Source organism: Gallus gallus, chromosome 3, assembly GCF_016699485.2.
Source record: "Gallus gallus isolate bGalGal1 chromosome 3, bGalGal1.mat.broiler.GRCg7b, whole genome shotgun sequence".
Classification (NCBI taxonomy): Eukaryota; Metazoa; Chordata; class Aves; order Galliformes; family Phasianidae; genus Gallus; species Gallus gallus.
In genome coordinates this window covers 48,027,790-48,050,437 of record NC_052534.1, presented here as the reverse complement: position 1 = coordinate 48,050,437, position 22,648 = coordinate 48,027,790, and the positions used below count along the sequence as shown (strand labels likewise).

The window sequence follows — 22,648 nt, the reverse complement described above, 5'->3', positions numbered from 1 at the left end:
GCACAAATAAAAAATGTGAGTAAAAATACGAGTCACATGCTGTAGTGACTAACACCAATAAAAACGTATACCTCAGAATGCAATAGTCACTAAATGCATCTCTTCACTGCTATTGTTTTTTTTTTTTTTTGTGTGTGTGTGTGTGTGTGTGTGTGTGTGTGTGTGTGTGTGGTTTTGGTTGCTTTTTACTGATTTTGTTTGTTTTTTAATTATTATTACATTTGAAGAAACAGCTAACTTGGAAAATTATGCCCAGACGTTATTTTTTTTTTTTTACCATTTGGCGCATTTTACACAGCTGATTTCTAACAGTGAATGACACATCAGTCACAATGCATACCAATCTTGATTAGCAGATCAGATTTTTGATTTGAAGATCACTAACATAAACTTAACAGTACCCAAAAATCATACTAACTGCGCGCACTTCCCTAATTAACGTGTTTGCATTGTTTGGGTAAATTAAACCACTATTTACAAGAAGGCTCCCATATCAAGCATATTCTCAGACAAATTAACACAACAGCAATAACTGTTACCTCCAGAAAGATTTTAAAATTTTAGTCCACATTCAACAGTCCAGCTATAGTTCCTTGCTGTGGTTCCAGCATGCAGATAAGTCCCCCACGTGTGCTTGCTTCAGAAGGTTTCAGAGCAGTTCCTCCTAAGCTAGTGTCAGATACTACCTTTAGCCAATCTATTGGTAGATTTAGAGGGTAGGTTTAAGTTGGATGTAAGGAAAAAGCCTTTTACAGTGAGGGTGCTGAGGCACTGAAGCAGGTTGCCCGGAGAGGTGGTGGATGACCCATCCATGGAGGTCTGGCTGGACTGGGCTCTGGGCAACATGATCAATCTGTAGGTGTATTTGAGTGGTCAAGAGAAATTCTATTCGCTCACATTTTTTCACCACAAACTTTCTAGAAATCCTTTCAAAAATCAACTACCTCAATAGTTTTCCATGGTCTGGAAATAGGAAATGAATGCAGATATTCTAGAAAAGGCATGGATTCTCATAAAGCAAATTTAAGCCTACCTACTGGCTTTTCATTGTTCACCAATGACAGATTAAAGATTACAATTATAAAACGGCCTAAGTTAGCAGTCATGTGGTGTTACTGGGCTCATAATGCTACAGATGAAGAAGAAAAGCTGCTGTTGTGAAAACAGTCCTGAGAAACAATTTCCATTTTAGTAACTATCCTCACAGCAGACTGGATTATCTCAAGAGATTGTCAAGGAAGATGGGCATTTTGCCAGGTAAAGGAGCTGCCTCCATTCCACCAACAGAGGACTAGAGAGCCAAGTTGAAAACTGCAGTATTAATATTCCACCTTCATCCCAGAGAGCTGAGGGTAGTGTAACAATAATATACATGTTCAGGATGTTTTTTCACGTGAAGTGCCACATCAACTTAATTTACCTGCTCTGCACAAATACTGCAGTTTTATAAAGAAGCTTTCCAGTGGAAAACTCACTGGCATCTGTCATGTATCCTTATGAGAACTCTGAAATTTGTCCTTGCACTAAGTGTCAAACTTCAGAGCTGGAACAGCGCAGAACAAGTTATAGGCATTTCACCAGGTGAGTCTTTCTGGGTCAGCTCCCTCTACCGTCAAAAAGTTATTTATTACCAGCAACCTCTGGACAACTTTTCCAATGTGCCACAGGAATAAATAAAAATGAAAAGTTTGCAAAGAAAGCATCCAGAGGGCTGGAAAGTGTATCTGTAACTGTAACAGTGGTTCTTCCTGACAGTATGACTGTCTGTAAGGCCCAGTAGTTTAAGTGGCCACAATTACAGATATTACAGCACTGCTCATCATGGTAAAAAGGAACCCTATGCAGCCTTCTTTCAAAAACCAAAAGCCTAGCTTCTAGTCATACACAACTGAGAGGTAACTGACTTGAGAGAACCTTTAAGCCACCCACTCTATTTAATACTCTGCATTTGCCACTGGTCATTTTGTTAAAATATTTACTCTTCCTACCAAATGTGCATTAACAGATAGGAAGTAGGCTATGTTGGCTCTGAAAATAGATATTTAAGTTGAATGTTGAATACTTTAAACAATATCTTGCTAGTTCAGGTTGTCCCACCATCACTGAAATCTACCCACAGAAAGAACTAGCTGAGGTGTCTATCTGTGTTACAGTACCCAGATTTACTACCAACATTAAAATTACATGATTTCACCTTGAAGAGCACACAGTCCATCTCTCAAGTTGAAATTCATGGAAATATAGTAGGTTTGAGGTTGTTTTTTGTTGTTTTTTTTTTTTTTTTTTGCCATACGTTGAAAATTGTGTCTAGTTCTCTTGTATCATTCATGACAGCTCTAAGCATCAGTAAATTCAACCATGCCATTACATAAGACAACAATGCTGTGCTTCTGCTGGTATGATTAGCAGTTCAGTCACAAAGCACAGATCATTCCTACTATAGTCAAACGACAGGCTTAAGCATTCCCAGCAAATAAAGCCCCAAGCCCATCACAGCTTGCCATTAACATTCCTATGTTAACTTTAAAATAAGTGAAATAAATAAAGTTACTTTAACTTGAGCATAGCCACATTGTCCACAGGTGAATAGTATTTAAGAAAAGTCTTTTTACCTCTGTTGGTTTGTAGCAATCTACAAGAGTTTCCTAGAAGCAAAACATGAAAACAATTTCAATAAAGAGAAACAGTGAGCATAAATAAGTATACAGTAGGAAATCTCACAAGGGAGAGGGGAAAAAGAAATGGAGCAAGAACCAGGAACCACTCGATGAAGATGCTACCAAACACTGAGCATTGCATCAGGTCAGCTTTACTCCTTTGGTGGGCCAAAATGATTTGCAGCTGGAGAAAAATAATGGCTGCTTCCTCCAAGCTGGAAACAACAAAATCCCTCCCTCAAAGACAAGCGAGGAGAGGAAAATCCAAGAATATTTATTCCGGTGACACACATATGAAAGCAGCTTTACGTGAGAGCACCACAGTATTTGCAATGCAGAAATACAGACATTAGCAAGATCAGGCACTCCAGGGCAGGGCAGCTGCAAGCAGCTAGTTTAAGCAGAAACAGCAAAGCTATTTATGAACGCTGAGTAAACAGCTTGGAGAGATGTGTTTCTGTGGCTGGGCAGTGGGCACTGAGAAAGGCATTCTGATAGCCACTACTACCAGAGACGTGCACCTAAGCATCAAGTTAGTGATCTAGAAATGGGCTGAAGTGCAAACCACTGCTTAGGGACAAGTTTCTTCTCTTTAGTGCATCTGAAAAACTTACAAATGGAAAACCTTATACAGTTTTCATATCTTAGCTGAAAGATAAATATACCAGGACAATTATGTTTCTTTTCCTTGTCTTCTCATTCTTCTATTCATTTACTTTTTCTCATACAAATTCAGCAGATATGGTCTGAATTACCCTACTAATCCCTGTTGCTGATCATTATATCATTCCGTTGCACTTTTAGAAGGGTTGTTCCATGAGAACTTGATGGGTTCAAATTTCTAGCTGGTATAATTAGAGAAATACATCTTCCACTATCCTAAGGACAAGGGAGAATTTCTAGTCTGTATAAGCACACACGCACATTTCTGCTGCTGCAGTGAATCAGAGAAACTATCTGGTCATCATAAGCGACTCTCAGCCACACAGCTTTAATATTCCTTACTTTACATATTTATTTTTAAAAAATGAGAAAAAAATAAGGCTTCCTAAGATATCTTAAAATACCTCCCTATATTTCTGGATTCTTTGAACTTCATCTTTCTCCTGCTATTACCCACCTTCCAGAAAGTTCTTATCCTAAGAGATTTTGATTACCTTCACACAGTCCAGCAGATTATGCTAAACTCTGAAGTAGGAACCTCTCTGTTCTGATTCTATGCTTACAGTGGATTTGATCAGATATGAATCCAGATGCATTAATTTAGCCACATTTGGATTTAAAATTAGAAAATATTACCTGTAATTTGAGAGCTCTCTCTTCTTCATTGGCTGCATCAAGAAGGTCATCAATGTCAATTTCTACATCTGGCATCTCTTCTTCCTGAAAAGACAAAATTCCCATTTAGTTCATAAAGATAGACTTTAACTAACCTAAAAAGCAGGTTAAAGATAGCACACAGAACGCAATCTGCCTAGAGATAGACAAGAAGAAAATCAGTAATGCACGGTGGCTTGATTCCTCACTTATGGGCCCACATAGGCTCAAGCCCCAGCCACGTAGAAGTAATCCTTCCCTCATATCTGGCAGCTGTGTTACCAACTCATGCCCAGCAGCACAACTCATGCTATTCTCACAGCACTGGGCAAGAGGATAAAAGGGAAGGTCGGGGAAGGGGAAGTAGATAAAAGCTGTGGCAAGCTACCAAACTGCTTTGAAAACATCCTTGACTGGACTGCTCATTTTTTTCCCACTGTGAAATACCCCTCCTGCTAAAAGTTGCCTTTCAAGGATAAAGTGCACGCCCCACTAGAAGAGCTCATATTTCCAGTGTCTGCACTGAAGCAAAAAGTCTAAGGCATGGAGTATCTTACAGGTTTATTTAAGCCTTTATCAACACACTTCTCCTTTTGCATCAGCGATACATCAGAAATGTTCCTCAAGTCTGAGTTCCCACTCCACCTTTTGAAGGAACTCTGAGCTCTGAAATCCCAATCAGAATTCACCAGCTACGGATATCACTGTTCATTATCTTTGCAGTTATGCAAAAAACAAACATCCTCTTAGCCATTTTTTACATTTTTTCAATGACAAGAGGCACTTCAAGCTGGTAAAGTTAGGATCAAAGTAACATAGCTTCAACACCTTACTGCATGTACAAAACACTTTGGTCTCAGCCCCTCGCCCATGCCAACTCCCACAACATCAACACCTCAGTGCTGCAGACACACAGCTCTGACCAAGCCAGCACAACAGCACTGCCAGCCTGTCCTCTCCCACCCCTCCGAGGTATTGGCTCAGCAGCACTGCATCACCTCAGCATATCCCAGAGAAAGACAGGGACCTGAGAGCATCCAAAGGGTTGGGCAGATTTGAGTCATGAGGAAGCAACAAGACTGTTATCTGTAGTAGCACCTATTTTCTTGAACTCCACAGACACCTTTACAATTCTTTAAAGGAACATTTTGACAAAAATGTGGTAGTTCCACTGATTTTCACAACAATTTTACTGTGAAATAACAGATCCAACAGCAGTGAGCACAGGTAAGACCAGAATTACTCTCCTGCTGAATAAGACTCCAAACATTATCAAGGAAGACACCAAATAAGCTCAAGCTAATCTAATTAAAGTTAAATATCATCACCAAAGTGCCAAACAACCATATCAGAAGTTTCAGCTGAAACGCCAGCTGCTCAAAGTTCATTAGTGTGGGAGGAGAAGAGACTGAATTGGATGATATAAGTTCCCTGTTCCCCAGTTGGAAGGAAAGCATGCAGGAACATGACTGTGTAGTTATGCAGGCTGCTAGATCCGATGAATAAGAACATACGATGTGTGTCCTTTGTCCAATTAGCAAGTTCACTCCTTTTCAGCATGCATTTTCAGAAAGGAAGCGTGGGCATTTGTGGAGATGACTAGTTACTGTAAGATGTTCTAGCAACAAGGGAGTTACTAACCTAATGCTATAAACCTGTTAGTGATTTAAACAATGGGTGGGGGGATCTTCAAAGATATTCAATAAAAGTATTCAGAAGTAGAAGGTATAAAGACTAATCCACAACAGAGGAGTGCTTATTACCTCAGCAGCTTACTATCCCAACTCTACACTAATTCACGTATCACACAAAGAACCAAAAATTCAACAAATAGAAAGTAAGCTTTCTGAACATTTTACCTAAGCAGCTTATTATAAATACTGTTAAGATAGGGTATCAGGAGTTACCATTAATGCTGTAAACACCGATCAAAATATACACCTATGGAGCTGCATAAATGTCGATTGTGCATCTGTCACCACTCAGATGTGCTGTTTGGCACATTGAATATTTCATCAGATAATGCCTTTTGTACTCTTGCCTGTTGCACTCTGCCAACTGAAATGATGTAGAAAGACAGCAATGAGGGGGAAGTCCCTAAAAAGTATATAAAGCTTTACTGTGAGCACACTCCACTGAAGACGAGAGCTCCTGAAAGATCCGTTTTGTTTTGATTGGTATAAATCACATGGGAGAAATCCTTGTTTCTATCTCTCTCCACTCGTGTCTTTTTCAAATCAGCCTTCTCCTACTGCTCTGCAGGAGGAGAAGTGCAGGAATAGTTCACGCCTTCCTATAGATGTCCACTGATAACGCCAAGGAGCCTCATCAATCCCACCTTTGGAATATTTGTAGCAGAAAAGATTGAATCCAGTCTGAACCTTTTCTCTCTAGGCATGCATTTTACAACACCATCTTTAGCGATGTTACCAGACAATATCTCCCCCTGGAAACGACAGCCATCCACTGAGCCCTCACCCTCAGCTTTTGTTGTTATGTCATCTGGGTATCAGTAATTCACTGAAGCTTGGGTGTAAGAGCTAACACAGCTCTTCTACATCAAGGAAAAATGCTTTAGGAATACTTCAGCAATGAGGGAATATAATTGTGCCCGACGTACTGGCATTCAATTAAATTACACTGTTTTAGATTACACAGGCCTTCACCACTTTACAGCAGATTTGAACTTTGATACAAAGTACAAATGCAGGGGAGAAGCCCACAAAATAACTCTTGCTCCTATTTTTGGGAGAATCAACAAACGGGCACCACGAAAGCATTTTTTCTCTCCTGAAACATGGTGTGTGTGCATGATCTCAGCTTTATATGAAGCATGAAAAGAATGTGCATAGCGCAGGAGCTGAGCACTCCACAACAGCTGTAATGACAGAGGAAAGGAAGAAATGGTTGCGCCTTCTGTTCGCTTGATTTCACTGGTGAGATAAGTGTGACTGATCCTATTACAGTTAAGCAGTTAAATCTAGATTGGTTGGGCTAGCCTAAAAGGGGTCTGCACACCTGAAGGGTGAGGTATTAAAGTTCTTGTTAGCACCATGAGGCTGTGTAAGGAAACCCCAGCACTCCCATCATCTGCTCCAGGGAGAGAGAAACAAGGTGTTGCAAATAGCAAACGATGGAAAAAAGAAACCACAAGAATAATGCTGATAAGGGGCAGCCCCCAGAAAAGCTAAAGGAAAAGAGTTGTGGGGACAGGGTGTGCAAACATGCACCATTTGAAACAGCTGGGGGAGAGAGGGAATGGACACTCTCTTTATAAGAACCCTCTCCAGACCATTAACGATGTTGGCAGAACATGAACCGACTCCATTTGAATATTCAGAAGTCCAAAAATATAACCAAAGTTAAATTCTGTGCTATTTAATGCAACTTAATTTCAACCTTGTATTGGAAGAGAGACTCGTGGTCACTCAAATTGCGTGAATTCTTTGCAGGCTACTGGGCAAAAGACCTTGGGGCACAGACATGCATTAATTAGTAAATAGCTATGGCAGTTTAAGACATTATGAACTCTCCAACTGTTTGCCATTTAGCCTCTGGCAGGGTTTTTCACTGCCCCAAACAGAGGATGGAACAAGAACAGGTGAGCACTCTTCAGTGAGGCCAGCAAAAAGGTGTGACAGCTTCCCAAACCACCTTCTGCAGCAGTTTAAACTGTAAAGCTGTGTTTTGCAGCACATTTGTCACAGCAAGAGCAGGTCTGAAAGCATTACCAGCACTGAACATTTAGCTAAGGCTTTAAAACGTAAGGGGCAATAGTAGTTACGTAGTTAAAATTTCCACTCTAAACTCAACTCTCAAATCAGTCCGTTATTCTACATCCTCATGGTCCATTCATTCTATGCCATCCTATCATTTGCATTGTTGGAAAACAATAGAACAGGTTTGTCTACTTTTTACTTTTGTCTTTAAGCTTGGGAGAGGCAGCAAGAAAGGTTCAACCAAAGAGCTGGAGCCATCATTTGTACAGTGAATTTGGAAGTAACCTGTCTAGAAAAGATGGTTAGAGAAGGATGAAGGAAAAGTGGGCAGAGACCACATGTCTAAAAGTTTCAGAGAATATACAGTAGGGATTTCTTTCAGAGACCTGGAAGATAGTCAGTGTGTTTTAAATAATCAAAACCAAAGAGGAAAACAGGGTGCGTTATTCTTCAGGTACCCATTTATTATGTGAAAGGTGATTTCTAACTATTATTCTTTTTTAGAACATCTAATAGAGTTAGCCCTAAGCTAGTTCATCTGCAGATATGGATGGCATTGCCCCAGTGTAAGGTGAGAGTTCAACAATAGGATAATAAATAAAAATGCTACAAATTACCAGGACTGGCAGTTATGGGTTGCATATGTAATCTGGTGGGTTTATGGCCATTCTGCACTTAGTGCAGGTGAAACAATGCTAGCCCATAGTCATGTGTGTGGAATGCAAAGGAAAACCCCAGGTGTCCCTTGTTTTGAAGTATTCAGTTGTCCTCAGGAACTTGTGAATTTGGATAAAAACAGATAAAATTGTTAATAAAAATAATAGCTTAAGTCATTGAAAAATGCAAATATATAATCAAAGAAAGCTATTTTGGACTTAGAGCTAATCCTGGTTCGATGGAGAATAATATTTTTTTAAAAATCAAGCAAAAAACAACCCAACAACAGAAATGAAATGGTTTGCAACACAAGAAGGCTGCTAATGTCCACTGATTGGTGTGAGGAACAGAAGATTAGGAAGGGATGTTAATGACCACAAGAGGAGGTTCAGAAATGTGACGGCTTAGGACACAAAATAGAAACAAGAACCATAACAGTCATAACAATCAGATTAATAAGTTGATCGTATGCTTTTTCCAAATACCTAAAATGTTGACTATGATGTTCTAATGTCAAGGAAAAGAAAAAAGTCTCTCTCATTTCTGTTGGCCCAGGTGAAAAGGTGAATGGAACAGCTGCATATCTGATTACTACTGAACTCAGTGCTCCCAACATGACACAATCCTGATCGTGCAGTTATACGCTATTTCCTCCCTCACCAGGCACTTATCTTGATAGCAACCAGTTAGCTGAATGTGAACTCTCCAACAGCAACCCAGAATGCAAAGCCCCATATCCCTGAGCATATATCATCCAGTCTTGGCTCCAAGTAGGAGTTAGAAATGCTTGATTTGCACCGAAGCTTCTCTAACCAGAGCAGCTGCCTCTTCCACAAACACAAGGTCTACCTTTATTTATCACCCTCGTGCACTAATTAAACATACTGAGAAATTAAAGGCAAAGTTACCACATTTGCCTGCTCATTTACAGATAAGGATCCTACTGTTTCTGAATAATCATAATTCATCTATGGCATTGTTCCTATTTACAGAAATATCCTCTGATGATCCTGTCTTCAAGCATGACCTTGTGGACCAGGTGAAAGACTTAGAAGAGTGCCCACTTCACAACAATACATCTTAAGCAGGTCGTGCAGCATCTCACAGGAACATCACACGTGACTTTATCTACACAATATGATATGAATGGCTGGATGCAAGCTAGGGACACAACAGTTTATCTGTATGGCCTGAATCTGACCTACCCTTGCCGCTAACTCGAGCAGGAGGGGGCTGTGCTCACAGCCTTGCAGACCCACCACTAGAGGGAGGTAACACTTTACAAACACAGAAGGGCCCAGGAAGTTGCTGGTGGAGCATGGAAAAGTCTTCTGAGACCTACAGTCAGTTGTCAGGTTGGAGAACAGCAGTCTGCTTTTGCCCTCATTACCTATTTTCCTCTGCTTCTGTTCTTAAATATTTAGATCTCATTTTTTATTCCCACAGTTAGGTTCCTCCTCTGCTTTTGCGTCTTGGGGAGCTGCTTTTACATCCTTCCTTCTCCCTCCAGCTGAGGGTTGGAGAAAGGACCACTGGATACAGAGAACAGAGCAACTCCCTGCTCCCAGGCACTGAGACCAGGGCTTTCTGCCAACAAAAACTGCTAGGAGCCCAGCCCAGCTCCCTACATGGAAAGCTTGTTCACATAAGACAATCTTTGCAGCTTACTGCCAAAATTCAACAAGTTAAGGCACAGGACAAACGTCTGTGAAAAAGAAGGGGTGATACTTGATTAAACCGAGAACACTTTTAGAAACCGGTTGTAGGCATCTCTGACACAAAGCAAGTCTAATCTTCCCAAATTTCCAAGACATACTAGAGCTTCAACTGAGCTGTTGAAAGTCCTCCCACACTGTGGAAAAACACTTCTTTTTTTCCCTTATTTCAGTCTTAACATGAGCCAACAAGGGCCAGCCATACCTTGGGGTGCAGCAGGCCCAGCAATGCCACCGAGCGAGGGGAGGGGCTGCCCCGCTGTGCTCTGTGCTGTGCAGCCTCACCTCCAGCACTGGGTGTGGTTTTGGGGGACATAAAACTATTAGAGAGAGTCCAAAAGGGGGCTACAAAGATGGAGAAGGGTCTAGAGGTCCCTGGGTTTGTTCAGCTGGAGCAGAGGGGAGACCTCACGGCGGGTGCAGCTCCTCACAGGGAGCGGAGGAGCATCACTAAGCTCTGCTCTCTGTGACACCGACAGGGCCCAAGGGAACAGCATGGAGCTGTGTCAGGGGAGGGGCAGCTGGCGGTTAGGGACAGGTCCTGCACCAGAAGGCAGTGGGCATGGAACGGGCTGCCCAGGGCAGGGGACACAGCCCCAATCTGAAGGAGTTCAAGGAACTTTTGGACACTGCTCACAGACATAGGGTTTGATTTTGGGTGGTGCTGTGTTGAGCCAGCGGTTGGACCCAATGATCCTTGCGGATCTCTTCACACTCAGTATATTCTATGATTCTGTTAACACCTTAGTTAGCAGCTATCACCTAAAAATCTTTCCAAGATATTCCAGCATAGGCAGGCACATACTGTGAACCTCTTTAGCTCAGATTACTTCAATTTGGACAAGTCTGACATTTTAAAAGTGTGTTTTCCAGTTGTTAAACCAAGGGTAATGGCAAAAACAATGTTCATAAGGTTCTGCAACGAAGAGGAATACACACATGTCTGTGAAGGAGAGAGGGAGCTTACCTTGAAACCATTAGTGTCTGGCAATAAAGAGGATGTAACAGAAAGCTGCAGGGCAAGAATATGAGAAGGATGCTAGATGAGAAGGATGGACAGACAAGCACAATAGTATTGTCTACACAGGCAGGTACAGCCTGACCTGAGCTTGCTCTGCCTTGTGTGCACAAGCTGCACCATCTGGAAACTAGAGCTGCATGAGAACAGCTTTAGGACCATGAGAATAAATCCTGTGGGCAGAGTGTTTACATTCAGGTATCATAGTATATTAATATGGAAATCAGACTTCTAGACCAAAGTTCACTCACATCCAGCTGGCTCAGAGAATAAAGACCTAGCTAAAGCCTGTCTGCATCTGCCAACTAACGCTATGTTGTTTTGTAGATAAGCTGGTAAATAGCCTGAAGCTTATTTTAGGAAGAGCACACCTTAACTCAAGGAACCTCCAAAGAGGTCACTTGGAGATTCGTATCCAAAATCAAGAAGAACTCTCGGACTCTCACATCTAAAGTACGCCCTAACAACATCACAGTTCCTTGTCTGTATGCGACTTAGATGCACATTGCTTCCAATCAGAGACACAACATGAGAAAAAGCATGGGATTACATGTTAAATACCACAATGCTTCTTGAAAGTTTGGATGAACATGTCTGTCCTAACTCTTGGCCAGCCTTCACTGATAGAGTTGTTAGTAATTCTCCCTTCTCCCTCCTCCTCTTCTCCCACCATGAGCAAATGTACCCACGTAGTACATCCCCATCAAAATACAGAGACACATTTGCAGAAATAACCTTATCTAAATTAGGTCAGTAAAGGAAGGACAATACTTTTGGGTAGCTGATATAAGAGTGATGAGATCCCTTTGCATATTCCAATATGCTAGATTCATACTTTTTTTATAAGGCATACCTTCAATATACCAGCATGTCCACACACATTGTTTTAAGCAACTGATCAATAAGTGATTCATGAAAATGTGAGTCCTGTGAGTTGAAGTTTCAAAGAATAGGAACTCTTGACCACCCAGCAAGAAAGAAAACAATTAAGCCTGAAGCTGCTTCTGTAGCTTTAGAACAACAGTTCATTGATTATTCCCAATTACAGAGCTTTCACAGCATTATCATCTGCAAACTAATCAGAGATGCATAGGGTTGCAAAAATATTGACAGTGGCAGTAACCTGTTGGTCTAGTGCACTCCTCGTGATTAACAAACTAGAGGACAAATGTTAACAGAGCTAGAATGAAGATAAGAGCAGGGGTGAGAAAGGCTTTTATTCACATTCCATGCCAGCAATTTGAAAGTGTTCTGGTGAAAAATACAGTTCTCTCTTATATGCTTGGCCTCACAAAAACCTGACAGAGGAGAAGGATCCTGTGAGAATTACTTCTTAATGGCCAAGACTCATACTGGTTTTGAATATTCAGGATCACTGATTCTTTTCCAAAGAACATGAAATGGTGTAAGGTTACCTGAGAGCTACGGAGGGGTACAGACATGGAGCTGAAGAAATACATGGACAGACTCTAAGTAGCTTGGACTCCTCCATACCCACCACCAATTCCTGTTATGTAGGTATATGTAAACAGGTATACTGGTTTGAGCGATATGTCCCTCAAAGGCAAGAAAGACCTCAATATGGGATTTAACCAGCCTTGTCAATGACAAATTTAGAGATGTACTTCAGAAGAAAAATTGCTGACTTTGGAAAGTGGTTTCAGGCTGTCACAACCAGATGATGGTCAAGACTACCAGCCTTGGGGACGCTATGTTTACCACTGTGGGGAAAACACAGTCTTTCTGCATCCAGAATTTCTAAAATGTAAAAGGATGCAGTCATACAACAGACTGAGTTACATTATCTGACAGCAGAACGCATCATCAAATATCCTTCCGCAAGCTGCTTGGAAAGGATAAACCATGAGGATCATCAGTTTTAGGGTTCAGTCTTCAGAGGTGGGAGGTACATAAAGATATAATCCTAGGACACACATCCTATATATTAGTGTTACTTATTAATAGCTAAGAATAGCTCAAACTTCCTTACTTACAAACAGTTATAAACTAAAAACAAGGTGCAAATCAAATTTACTCAAGCAGTAGGGGGATCTTACTATCCATGTATACATCAAGAGTCGGGTACAGCTGTAGCTCCAGAATTCAATTTTAAATGAAAGTTACACTAACAAGGCAATGGCTACACAGAATTTAAAAAAAACATTTAAAATGTTAGTTGTGAACCTCATTAAAGCAATTAACAGCAGCTGATATTTTCATTAAGCAGGGGAGAAACGCCCACTCAAGCTAAGTTCTTCCGTCTCATTATCCAAACTGGCACTCTCTCTTCCCTCAGCCAGTGTCAACTGTAGTTGTTCGTTTTGAGCTAGCACTGCCACAGATTGTCCTCTCCGCCCAGGTCTCAAGTGACTGCAGAGCTGACAAACTGGACAGATGCTATTCCAATTGACAGTTCTAGTCAAAGAGCCAGCCCCTCAAAAGCAGTACCACACAGCCTGCATTTTTATTATAAAACAGTGCACACGTATACCAAAATAGCAACGCCACAATTCTGGTGTTTCAAAGACGCAAAAAGAAGCGACTCAGTTGTCCTCTTACTTCAGTTGCCGTGCCCCTGTCAGCATGGAGGGATCAGGGTTACAGGCAGAGATAATAGCAACATCGCTCAATGCAGTCGCGATGAAAGCTCCCTTTATGGGCAAGCCTTTGTGAAAGAGGATGTGCATTGCTCCACATCCAGAGCAAGGCCTCTCACCCCCATGCATCTTCCCTGAATATCTTCACCCTCCCCCAGAAAACAAGCCAGCTTGCACTGACACCACACTCAGAAGCAGCTGCTGCCTTTATAGACGCCTTCCCAGCTTTGCCTTTTTTATTTATTTATTTTTCCCCAATTAAAAGGTTACAGAGCAGAAAGACGATGGAAATGCATTACGTTTTCCTCTGGAGAAAGTCTTTATCTAGGCTACAGGCTGCCTCAAAGCTACCTTTAAGTTAGCTTCAGCAGAACACAGCACGCATAACATTTTACCCTATTATAATACATGGGGAAGAGGTAAGATGGCTGCCAGTCCGCCAGCCTGTGTCAAAAGTCAGCTGGCAGAGGGAAAGGGAAGGTTAAGTTGAAGCAGGCCAGACAAGTGCTAGTAATGCCAAACCATTAATTGAAGTTACTTGGGGAGAGGGAAGCAGGGCCAGTTTCAAAGGAGAATTCAAAATATAGAAGCTGTGCAACTAAAGGCTTTCCGAAGTGGAGCAACACAATGTATGCACTGCTTTCTGGGTGACTGCACTCTGACACACCACCAGCAGATGCTGTGTATCACATCTAATGTCCCCAGTACTGCACAATTATGCCAACACAAGATCTGGAATAAAACAAGGTACCTCTTACAGCATACGACAGAGAGTAGTTGAAAAATTCTTGACATATTTATTTGAAGGCAGCAATTTAATAGCTGTGGTAGACAATAGATAAAGTAACAATGTTCTACAAGTCATCTTAATTTAGGTTTATCTATACCCAAGAGTGACAGCAATGTGATTTTCGAATGGAGGTCAGGGTGTGTGAGGCAGGGACTCTTTTTAATCATAAAAGGCTAACCAGCCATTAAAATTCACTGTATGCTTTTGCATCAGTGGGACAGCTACTGCCAGACACTATTCTATGTTGACATCATAGAATCATAGAATCATTTTATTTGGAAAGGACCCTTGAAGGTCATCTAGTTCAACTCACATTCTCTCACGTAAGAGAAAATACTGTGGAGACCTCACTCAAACACTCTTAAACTTTGTCTGAAGAAGGAACCTTGGTCCACTCTTTTCACAGATCTCTATTCTGATTGCTAGCAGGGCCACAGATCTGCTTTTTAAAGAATAACATGCTAAGAGAGGTAAACTTCAGTTTTATTGCACTTCAGCTGAGGCTGGTCTTGTCCAGCAGACACACTGCCTACTGTTGGTCACCAGCACACCTATCGAGTTTCTTTGGCTGGAAAGAAGACCCTCTGTTCTCCTTCAGAAGGCTGTGCCTTTTTACCCACATGCCCTCACAGCCAACATGGGCCGGCTGCCACATTTCACTGCTGCATTCTCCCATCGGCAGCAGGGTGGTAGCCCTGCGTGTGCGGATGCAGCCTGCAACTCCATCAACAGCACTGGAAGCTTTTGCAGGCACCTCAGCCAACAAAAATAAATAACAGAACCTTTCACTTTTCCTCCATCCCATTCTGTTCAAAAGAACATCCCCTCCTCTCAGCTTTTTCTTTTTTTTTTTTTTTCCTTTTTTTTTTTTCTTTAACTGTATGAGAGCTAAGGAAGCAATCTGCAGAGAATCAACAGGAGTAACTTTTCCTCTAATTAGCTGCAAAAGGGGCTTTTGTAAAAGGAAAAAAAAATACATACATAGGCTACATAGCTTTTTTCAGCAAATGAACTTCTTGGTATCCTGTGTTTTAAGAACAAGCTCTCAAAAGAGTCTATTATGTAGGTGACTGAAAACACTTACCCTGGGCCATGGACTGGCTATTTTTAGTTTGGCATTTATCTGTTCCTTGAATGGGTGACTGAAACACTAGTCAGGGGTCACACACTTGCAGTGTTGACTCTGGTCTGCCCATACACAGTAGTTCTTGTATGAGCAGCTGTTTAGGAAGCACTTGCTCAGATCTCCTGCCACAAACATCCAACAGAGAGAAACCAAAATAGGTTCTGATTTGGAACAGAACAGCTTATAGGAATCTAAAGCTGGCCAAGGTTTGGCAGACCTTGCTTGGCTCGCGGCCTCATGGGCCACTCACATTGTTTCATCCTGGAAATGGAAGCTGAGACTCAGATACAGACCGTTATTTCATCTTATTTCACCATAACTTCTGAAAAAACATGATAGCCCTTTAAAAATCAGATATTTTAACTATGTCACTGGAGCAGCTGCCCAGTACAACAGAAACATGGCAACTTCTCTTGAATAGGCAGAATTCCTCAATTGTGCTTTCTTCTGCTGACTGGGAATTCTTTGCCTAGTCTACAAGGAAAAGCCAATGGAGATGCAGCTAAGTTAGAAAAAGATATTTCTCTACAAAAAGCACAGAGGACAGTAAGAAACATGGAAGGAAAACTCAGTTTCTCTCTCACCTGACACCTTAATAAAAGTTTCTTTTGAAAATCTGATATGAAGGGAAAACAGGAAAAGCAACCAAGCACTGAAAGGTGAAAACTGAACAAAGTTCAGACTATAGTCTCTGCCACACTGACTGAAGGAGGCATATTAACTATTTTCAAAATGGAGATTTTCAATGAAAGCATTCAGTTCACTTTCTTGCAGAGAAGTGTTGTTTTCCCAACTGGTTTGTTAACTGAGATTTCTGTCTTGGAGCACCACCCCACCTTCACACTTGCAAAAGAACCATTTCACTATTTGACACATCTGCCTACTGGTCCTTTATGTCATCTCATCCAATTTTAATTAAAGACTAATTGCCAGTATGTCTTAGCCCAGTTGTCTTTCCAAAATCCTGTCATCACATCCAAATTTAGCAAGTTTGAAAGGAAATGAAGCTTTAGACCTTAGTGTAAGATATCTCCATTTCAAAGCTCTAAGCTCTAAGAAATCTAACTATTCGTTTTATTTCAAGTATACACATTCACTCTTTTGTGAGTCTCTGAAAAACAACTTGTGAGGAGACACTGTATTTCTACATTAACAACACTTCCTTGGGACCCAAGTACTGAACTCAAAAGAGCAGATCATTGCAAAGCATCACTAAAAGAAAACCATCCAGAAAACCCTTCTGAGTCCCAGTCCCTTCCATCTTCTTTAACACACTTCACTCCAAGAAGCACCCGTCCACTTTCTTAAGGGCACGTTTAAGTGTTTCCTGAAAAGTGAGCCTTTGCTCACTGCTGAGCAATCGTACTCTGAACAGTCAGTCTTAGAATGGATTACGCTTTTGTCTGCAGGATTCTGCCATCTTGAAAATGCAAACTTAGCAAGTATCATCTATCAGAGTCAGCGGATAATCTGCAACAACTGTTTTAGGAGCAGATACGAGCCTCACTGCCTTCCAAAGTAGCCTGCAGCATCATGGCCTCCTGTTTCAGCTCTCAGAATCCTTAAACAGTGCACTTCTTCAGCTACATTTTCCTGCACTCAGCCTAAAAGTTCGTTCTTCTACTGGCTCCTATTTCAAGATGTATCTTTTTTAAGCCAATGACATAAAATATGTTAAAATATTTTCCTCCATTTTTCACAGAAACACAAACATGCAAAGTCAGAACTTGTCAACAATCTCTAATTTTCTGAAATGTTGGAAATGGTCAGAGACTAAATAAAAATGTGTGTTTCTGCTCCCAGTGGCATTCCAGAAGATTCAGATGTTATGGATGATAGATATATCTTTTTTCTTCCTTTCTTTCTTCAAGGAATGAAGGCTTTGTGGTTCCGTAACCATAGCCTTAAGAGTCATTTAAGACATACTGAAAGAGAAAAGTATAACGTAGGGCAGGATATTTGTTGCTTTGGCTTGATATCAAAGTAAAAATAAAAAATAAAAATAAAAAAAATGAAGTCATTCTGAAGTGTCTAATTTACTCACAGCTTTACTTCTTAAATGCTAAAGAGCCCATCATCTTCCAGGACAGGCTATCTTGCCTGCAGCAAACATGTGGCAGACCTTTTCATGCTGGATAATGAAAACTTGTGGTAGGGTACATAATCATGACAGGGTTAGAGAACCCAAAACAGGATGCTGCCAAAGCACTGAGGTGGTGTCCCTGTGCTCCTCAGATGCACAAACAAGCAACATTTTCCAGCACAACTGTAAAAATTCCAGATGCTCATGTAACAGCTGCTAGCCCGTGCAAACCACAGTGGCTGAAACATGATGCAAGACAAACAGAACAAGTCCAAGGCCAATGAGGGCCTTTAAACAAACGTACAGACTGACAATACCAAAGAAAATGCAGTTGGGCTGAGCTGAAGGGAAAGATGCCCAACAGGGTGCTGAAGAACAAACACAGACAAACATTTTTTCCTGTTAGTAGGACAACCCTCATAGACATGCTAAAGAAAACAGCCACTTAGACTGTTTCCTGTGATTGCAGTACAGCCCTAGGCAAGGGCTATTTTTAAACAGCTCCATCAACCCCAGCCTTTCCTTACTGGGATGGTTCCTTAGCAGAAGTGCTATAATCCTCACATTTTTGAGTTAACAAAAGAATAACAGTCTACTCTTAAATATGTTAATTAACACAGCACCCTAAAAAAAAAAAAAATAGTTGGGGAGGAGATGAAGGTTTAAAGAGAAGTAGAATTTTCACAAGTAGCCCTTAAATGCCCTACAGAGCAACCCTCAATTACAGGGATTACCAAAGCTTCACTGCTTCCCAGAACAGAGAACTCGCACCCACATTCGAGATTGCCTTTCTCCAAGAGCTCCCTGTGCTGGCAGGACAGTACACACCAGGGCTACCTGGGGTATGAAGCACTCAGGTGTAAATCAAAGACCTCTGCAACTCCTGCAGCCCAGAACACAACCCGGAGGGTGCTTCTGGTTGGAATGGAGATCCCTGAGGCCAAAACAAGGGGGTGGTAGCAGGGGCTTTGTCTATGGCTGACTAAGCACAGCTTGTCAGATAGAATCCCAACTAGCACAGCAGCCTTTCAGCTTTCTCCTACAGTTATTTACCTACTATGCAAAGCATTTCCAACAGCTTATGTGTATTAAAAATACAGCCAGACAGTAGCTTCATTCAGTTTGATGTTATTTCTGAACTGCAATACTGTCTCACGTTGTGCCATCCAACATCACACTATATACAGTCTACACACATATACACACTGGCCCTTCTTAAGCCTATAAATAGACTACAAATATTTGCCTACATACACAGATGAATGAACAGTTACCTGTTGTTACAGAGGAGAAAGAATCTGCATACAGATTTCTGCAATGGAAATATGGGTAGCAAGGCCTCGAAGAAGCACAGAGTGCCATAGCACAGCAAAGCACACTAACACACCATCTGCTCATTATAACAAGCTAGACAGGCTTCAGCTTCTTGCTGCAGAGATGCACCCACACCATGTCCCTTGATCACACAGGCAGCTGTTGGATATTGCCAAAATCTTGCCACAGCTATTTTGGAGAAGATGTTATATGTCTCTGGATTCAAGAGCTGCTTTCCCAGGCAGCCGTGCCTTGGAGCAGAACTAGTTACACTAACATATAGCCCAGAGTCAGGTTCCTCCAGCTAGAGATATGCAGACACAACCAAAGTGATTTGCTTAAAGCTCCAGACTTTTGCTTTCACCTCAGAAAAAGGCACACTGAATTTCCTGCAAACATGAACACTAAAGAACACGAAATCTGTTCTCAGGGGAGATACCGGCTCTTGAAAAAGCAGCAAGAACAACATTTCTCCCCAGTCCTGCAGGCAAGATGACAAGACTTCCAGTCCCCCTCTCCTCCCCTTGTTATGTTTCTCCCTTCAAACACAGAAATTATAGAACAGCTGTTGCTTTTGCCAGCTTTGTGAGAGGCAAAGAGCAGCAGTCAGAAGGAGCAGCAGGGAACAAGACTCCAATATACTCCAGGTCCCATCTGTTGGGACTGGGTAACAGAAGACAGCGGGCAAGGAGGAAACGGGGACTCCAATGTGCAATCCAACACCTCCTTTCTTCCAACCTACCTTACGCTCTTTGGCTCCATACTCAGCGACTACAGCAAAGGGAAGAATAAAGCTCTTCACGTTAAACATACAATATCAATCAATTTGGTGTCCTGATAGTGTTCAAAAGCAAGTCGTTTAATTAATACACTCTGCAGGCAGTATTTTGGCTTAGTCGTATTCTGCCATGTGGCAAACTAGACAAAGCAGATGGTCAATAAGCTCTGTTAAACTGTCAGGGCCAGCTATTATAAAGAGACACAAAACAGCTCTCTGATAGTTCCAAAATTTTTAAGCTAAGTCTCAGCAACCTCAGTTTAGCTACTCATCCTAGAAATGCTGGCATCAAAGGAGGAAAGATTAAACTAATAACTTTTCCCAGGATTAGAGCTCCCCAGGCTCCATCCTAAAAGATGCTCAAATTCATTGAATGCACAAAAATGCAAGAATGGCCAGAACCATCTGCAGTACACTGAGAAACCACTGATGTGTGAAATCGGCTGTTTTGCATCTTAAAAAAATAATAAGTAAGCATGGCACTTAAGTTTGGAGAGCTAGGATTAAAATCAAACATTAGTTCCTCTGCCTTTGAATTTCAAGCAGGGAGACCAACGCAGCATGAGCCCCACTTACAAGGATGAACAGGTTAACAATACAGATTTCAGAATACCTTCTGCTCCTCACCAAAATAGTCGTTGTCACACTTAAACCCTGAAACAAACCCAGACACTTCACCTCTCGTGTACATCCAGATAGTACTTTGATCCTCCCAACAGATGCTCTTAAAAAATAAAGCAAGCGGAGTGGAAGTCTGGTTCAGCAACAGCAGCAGCTTTGTCAGGAGGGAGTAGAAGGGATCTGGCAGAGCGCACTGCTACACCTCACTTTGCTTAGCTAAAACCCATCTGTTCCTGCTACAGTCCTCTCTCTGCCTGCTAACCCAGATCCATTCATGTAGAGGCCTTGTTCTCAGAGACGAGCGTTCACACTTTGATAGAAACAAGCCTTTCACTCCCCAGCACTTCCCATGACAGCAGACTTTCCTTCAAGGCCTTCAGGTGCTACAACAGTTCAGCTCCTGCTTTTCACCCGAGGCAATAAAGCATCCTGCAGGTTCAGAGCAGAGCGTTGTTATGACAGCCCTAATCCCAGCTGCAACAAACTCAACCAACAAAACATGGCACATCTGCAGCTCTGGGGCTCCACAGAGCTGCCCTGATACAAAGCATCAAATCGAGGAGAATGGTACTTCTATAGTGCCCAAGCAAGATGCACTGCGGATGATCTGAAAAAAATGGGAAATTCTGCTTTCTCAAATAATAGCAGCCAAACTTCTCCATCAGGAGTCTCAGAGCAACTAACTTTTTTAGTCTCCAGTACAAAAGATCAACACTTCAAACAGAGCCAACCAAATAATTACTGTTTGCTTAGCACAGATGAAAGTGAAGGGTTTTTAATTACGTTTTATGCAAACTTTGACCACTCAGAGGCTCATGTATCTACATCAACAGACTTCAGTCCCACCTACACAGGGTATGACACTATCACAATGCCAGCACATTTTACTCCCAGGGCCACAAAGAGATCAGGTAATGTGCACTGCGCCTTGGCCAGATAATGGCTGAGCACAAGATGTGCCTTCTGCTTTAGCACTGCATCTAGTTTAACTAGCTAGAAGTCAGTTTATGTTATTTCTTGCTGCATTTTAACATTAATATTTACAGTAACTTAAAGTCTCCCTTTTCAGGCAAGCTAGAAACCTTATGCTCAAGTCCTGACAGAGTGTCCAGTGAGCAGGTGCCCCTTTCTCTGAGCTCATGAAATGCAAATTATTGAAGCACCCTTCTAGAAAGCAGCCTTGGTTTTCACAAGAAAAATACAATTGGGTAAACCTTCCCACACAGAACCTTTCCAGGGTCCAAAACGTACCTCATCTTTAGCATGCTACTTTGAGGCAATCCACCTCAGTGCTTCTGTGTGAACCCTGTACCAGCTCACCTGGGTACATTTTAGTCACCATCACCACCACATTTTTCAGGAAGGACCATTTCTCACTTGTGTTTGTAACTAGGCTCCTGTCACAGCAGGGTTCTAATATTAGTTGCTTCATCTGGCAAATGCTTGTGCAACAGACACCAAACTCATTTTAATCATGGTAAGTTTGCAATTCCTGGCATCATTCAGGAGCTGCTGGCTAGAGAAATTAAAGCGTCAAGAGGCAGATTAACTTTGTTTTTCTAAATTATCTCAATTTGAATAACATGGGCTGAACGTTTCAATGTTTTGAACTCAGACAATACAACCTACTTATAGCAAAAAGCCAGACCAGCTTGAGCAGCATCAGGTAAGACTGTAACAGCATGGGTTTCATCCTCCTGGACAACACTGGCTAGTGTCTAGCCCCTAGCAGACTTTCAAGGAATCATTCAAGCAATTTACCTGAATTCAAATCTCAAACACTCATTCCTATGTGTTTCCTTCCACTGCCTTCCATCTGGAAGCAGTTGGAGGTTAGGTTTTCCTTCCTTCATTTTCCCTACATCCAAACAAACAGGCTAATCATGGAACAGGCAGAACACATGCACATTAAGCCACTTAGCATGTAAACCATCATACCTATCTCAAAGCAGAATGAGATCTTCATCTGATCAAAAAGATTCATGTCGTGCAACATTTTAAAGAAAACCTTAAAAATGAGTTTTGTTTGTTTGTTTTTCTACCAACACCCAGGACTCATAAGCTCAGATTTCTCACACCTGTCTTTAGAAGTCTACTCTCCCTCCACAGTAAACAGTGGGAGCATCAAGCAATTATAACGAAGATGTCTGGCTCAGGGCAAATGAACCTTACTCCTGTGTCTTTCGTATATCCTTACTTCCATCATATATAAACATGGAAGACCAGCATCCTCCTGCTATGGCAGAAGGTGAAGTT

At 41.6% G+C, this 22,648-nt stretch overlaps 1 protein-coding gene across 3 annotated transcripts in view; it reads right to left on the bottom strand.

Moving 5' to 3' along the window:
- Window positions 1–22,648, bottom strand: part of PPP1R14C (protein phosphatase 1 regulatory inhibitor subunit 14C) — a 51,626-nt gene that overhangs the window by 7,580 nt on the left and 21,398 nt on the right. For 2 of the 3 annotated variants that reach the window (XM_015284272.4, XM_015284271.4), the window contains exons 2-3: window positions 3,957–4,040; window positions 2,613–2,645 (exon numbers count right to left, since the gene is read on the bottom strand). In XM_015284272.4, coding sequence (XP_015139758.1) covers window positions 2,613–2,645; window positions 3,957–4,040 — 117 coding nt within the window. The remainder of the gene's footprint in view (window positions 1–2,612; window positions 2,646–3,956; window positions 4,041–22,648) is intronic. The other variant, XM_025149191.3, reaches the window with a different exon arrangement.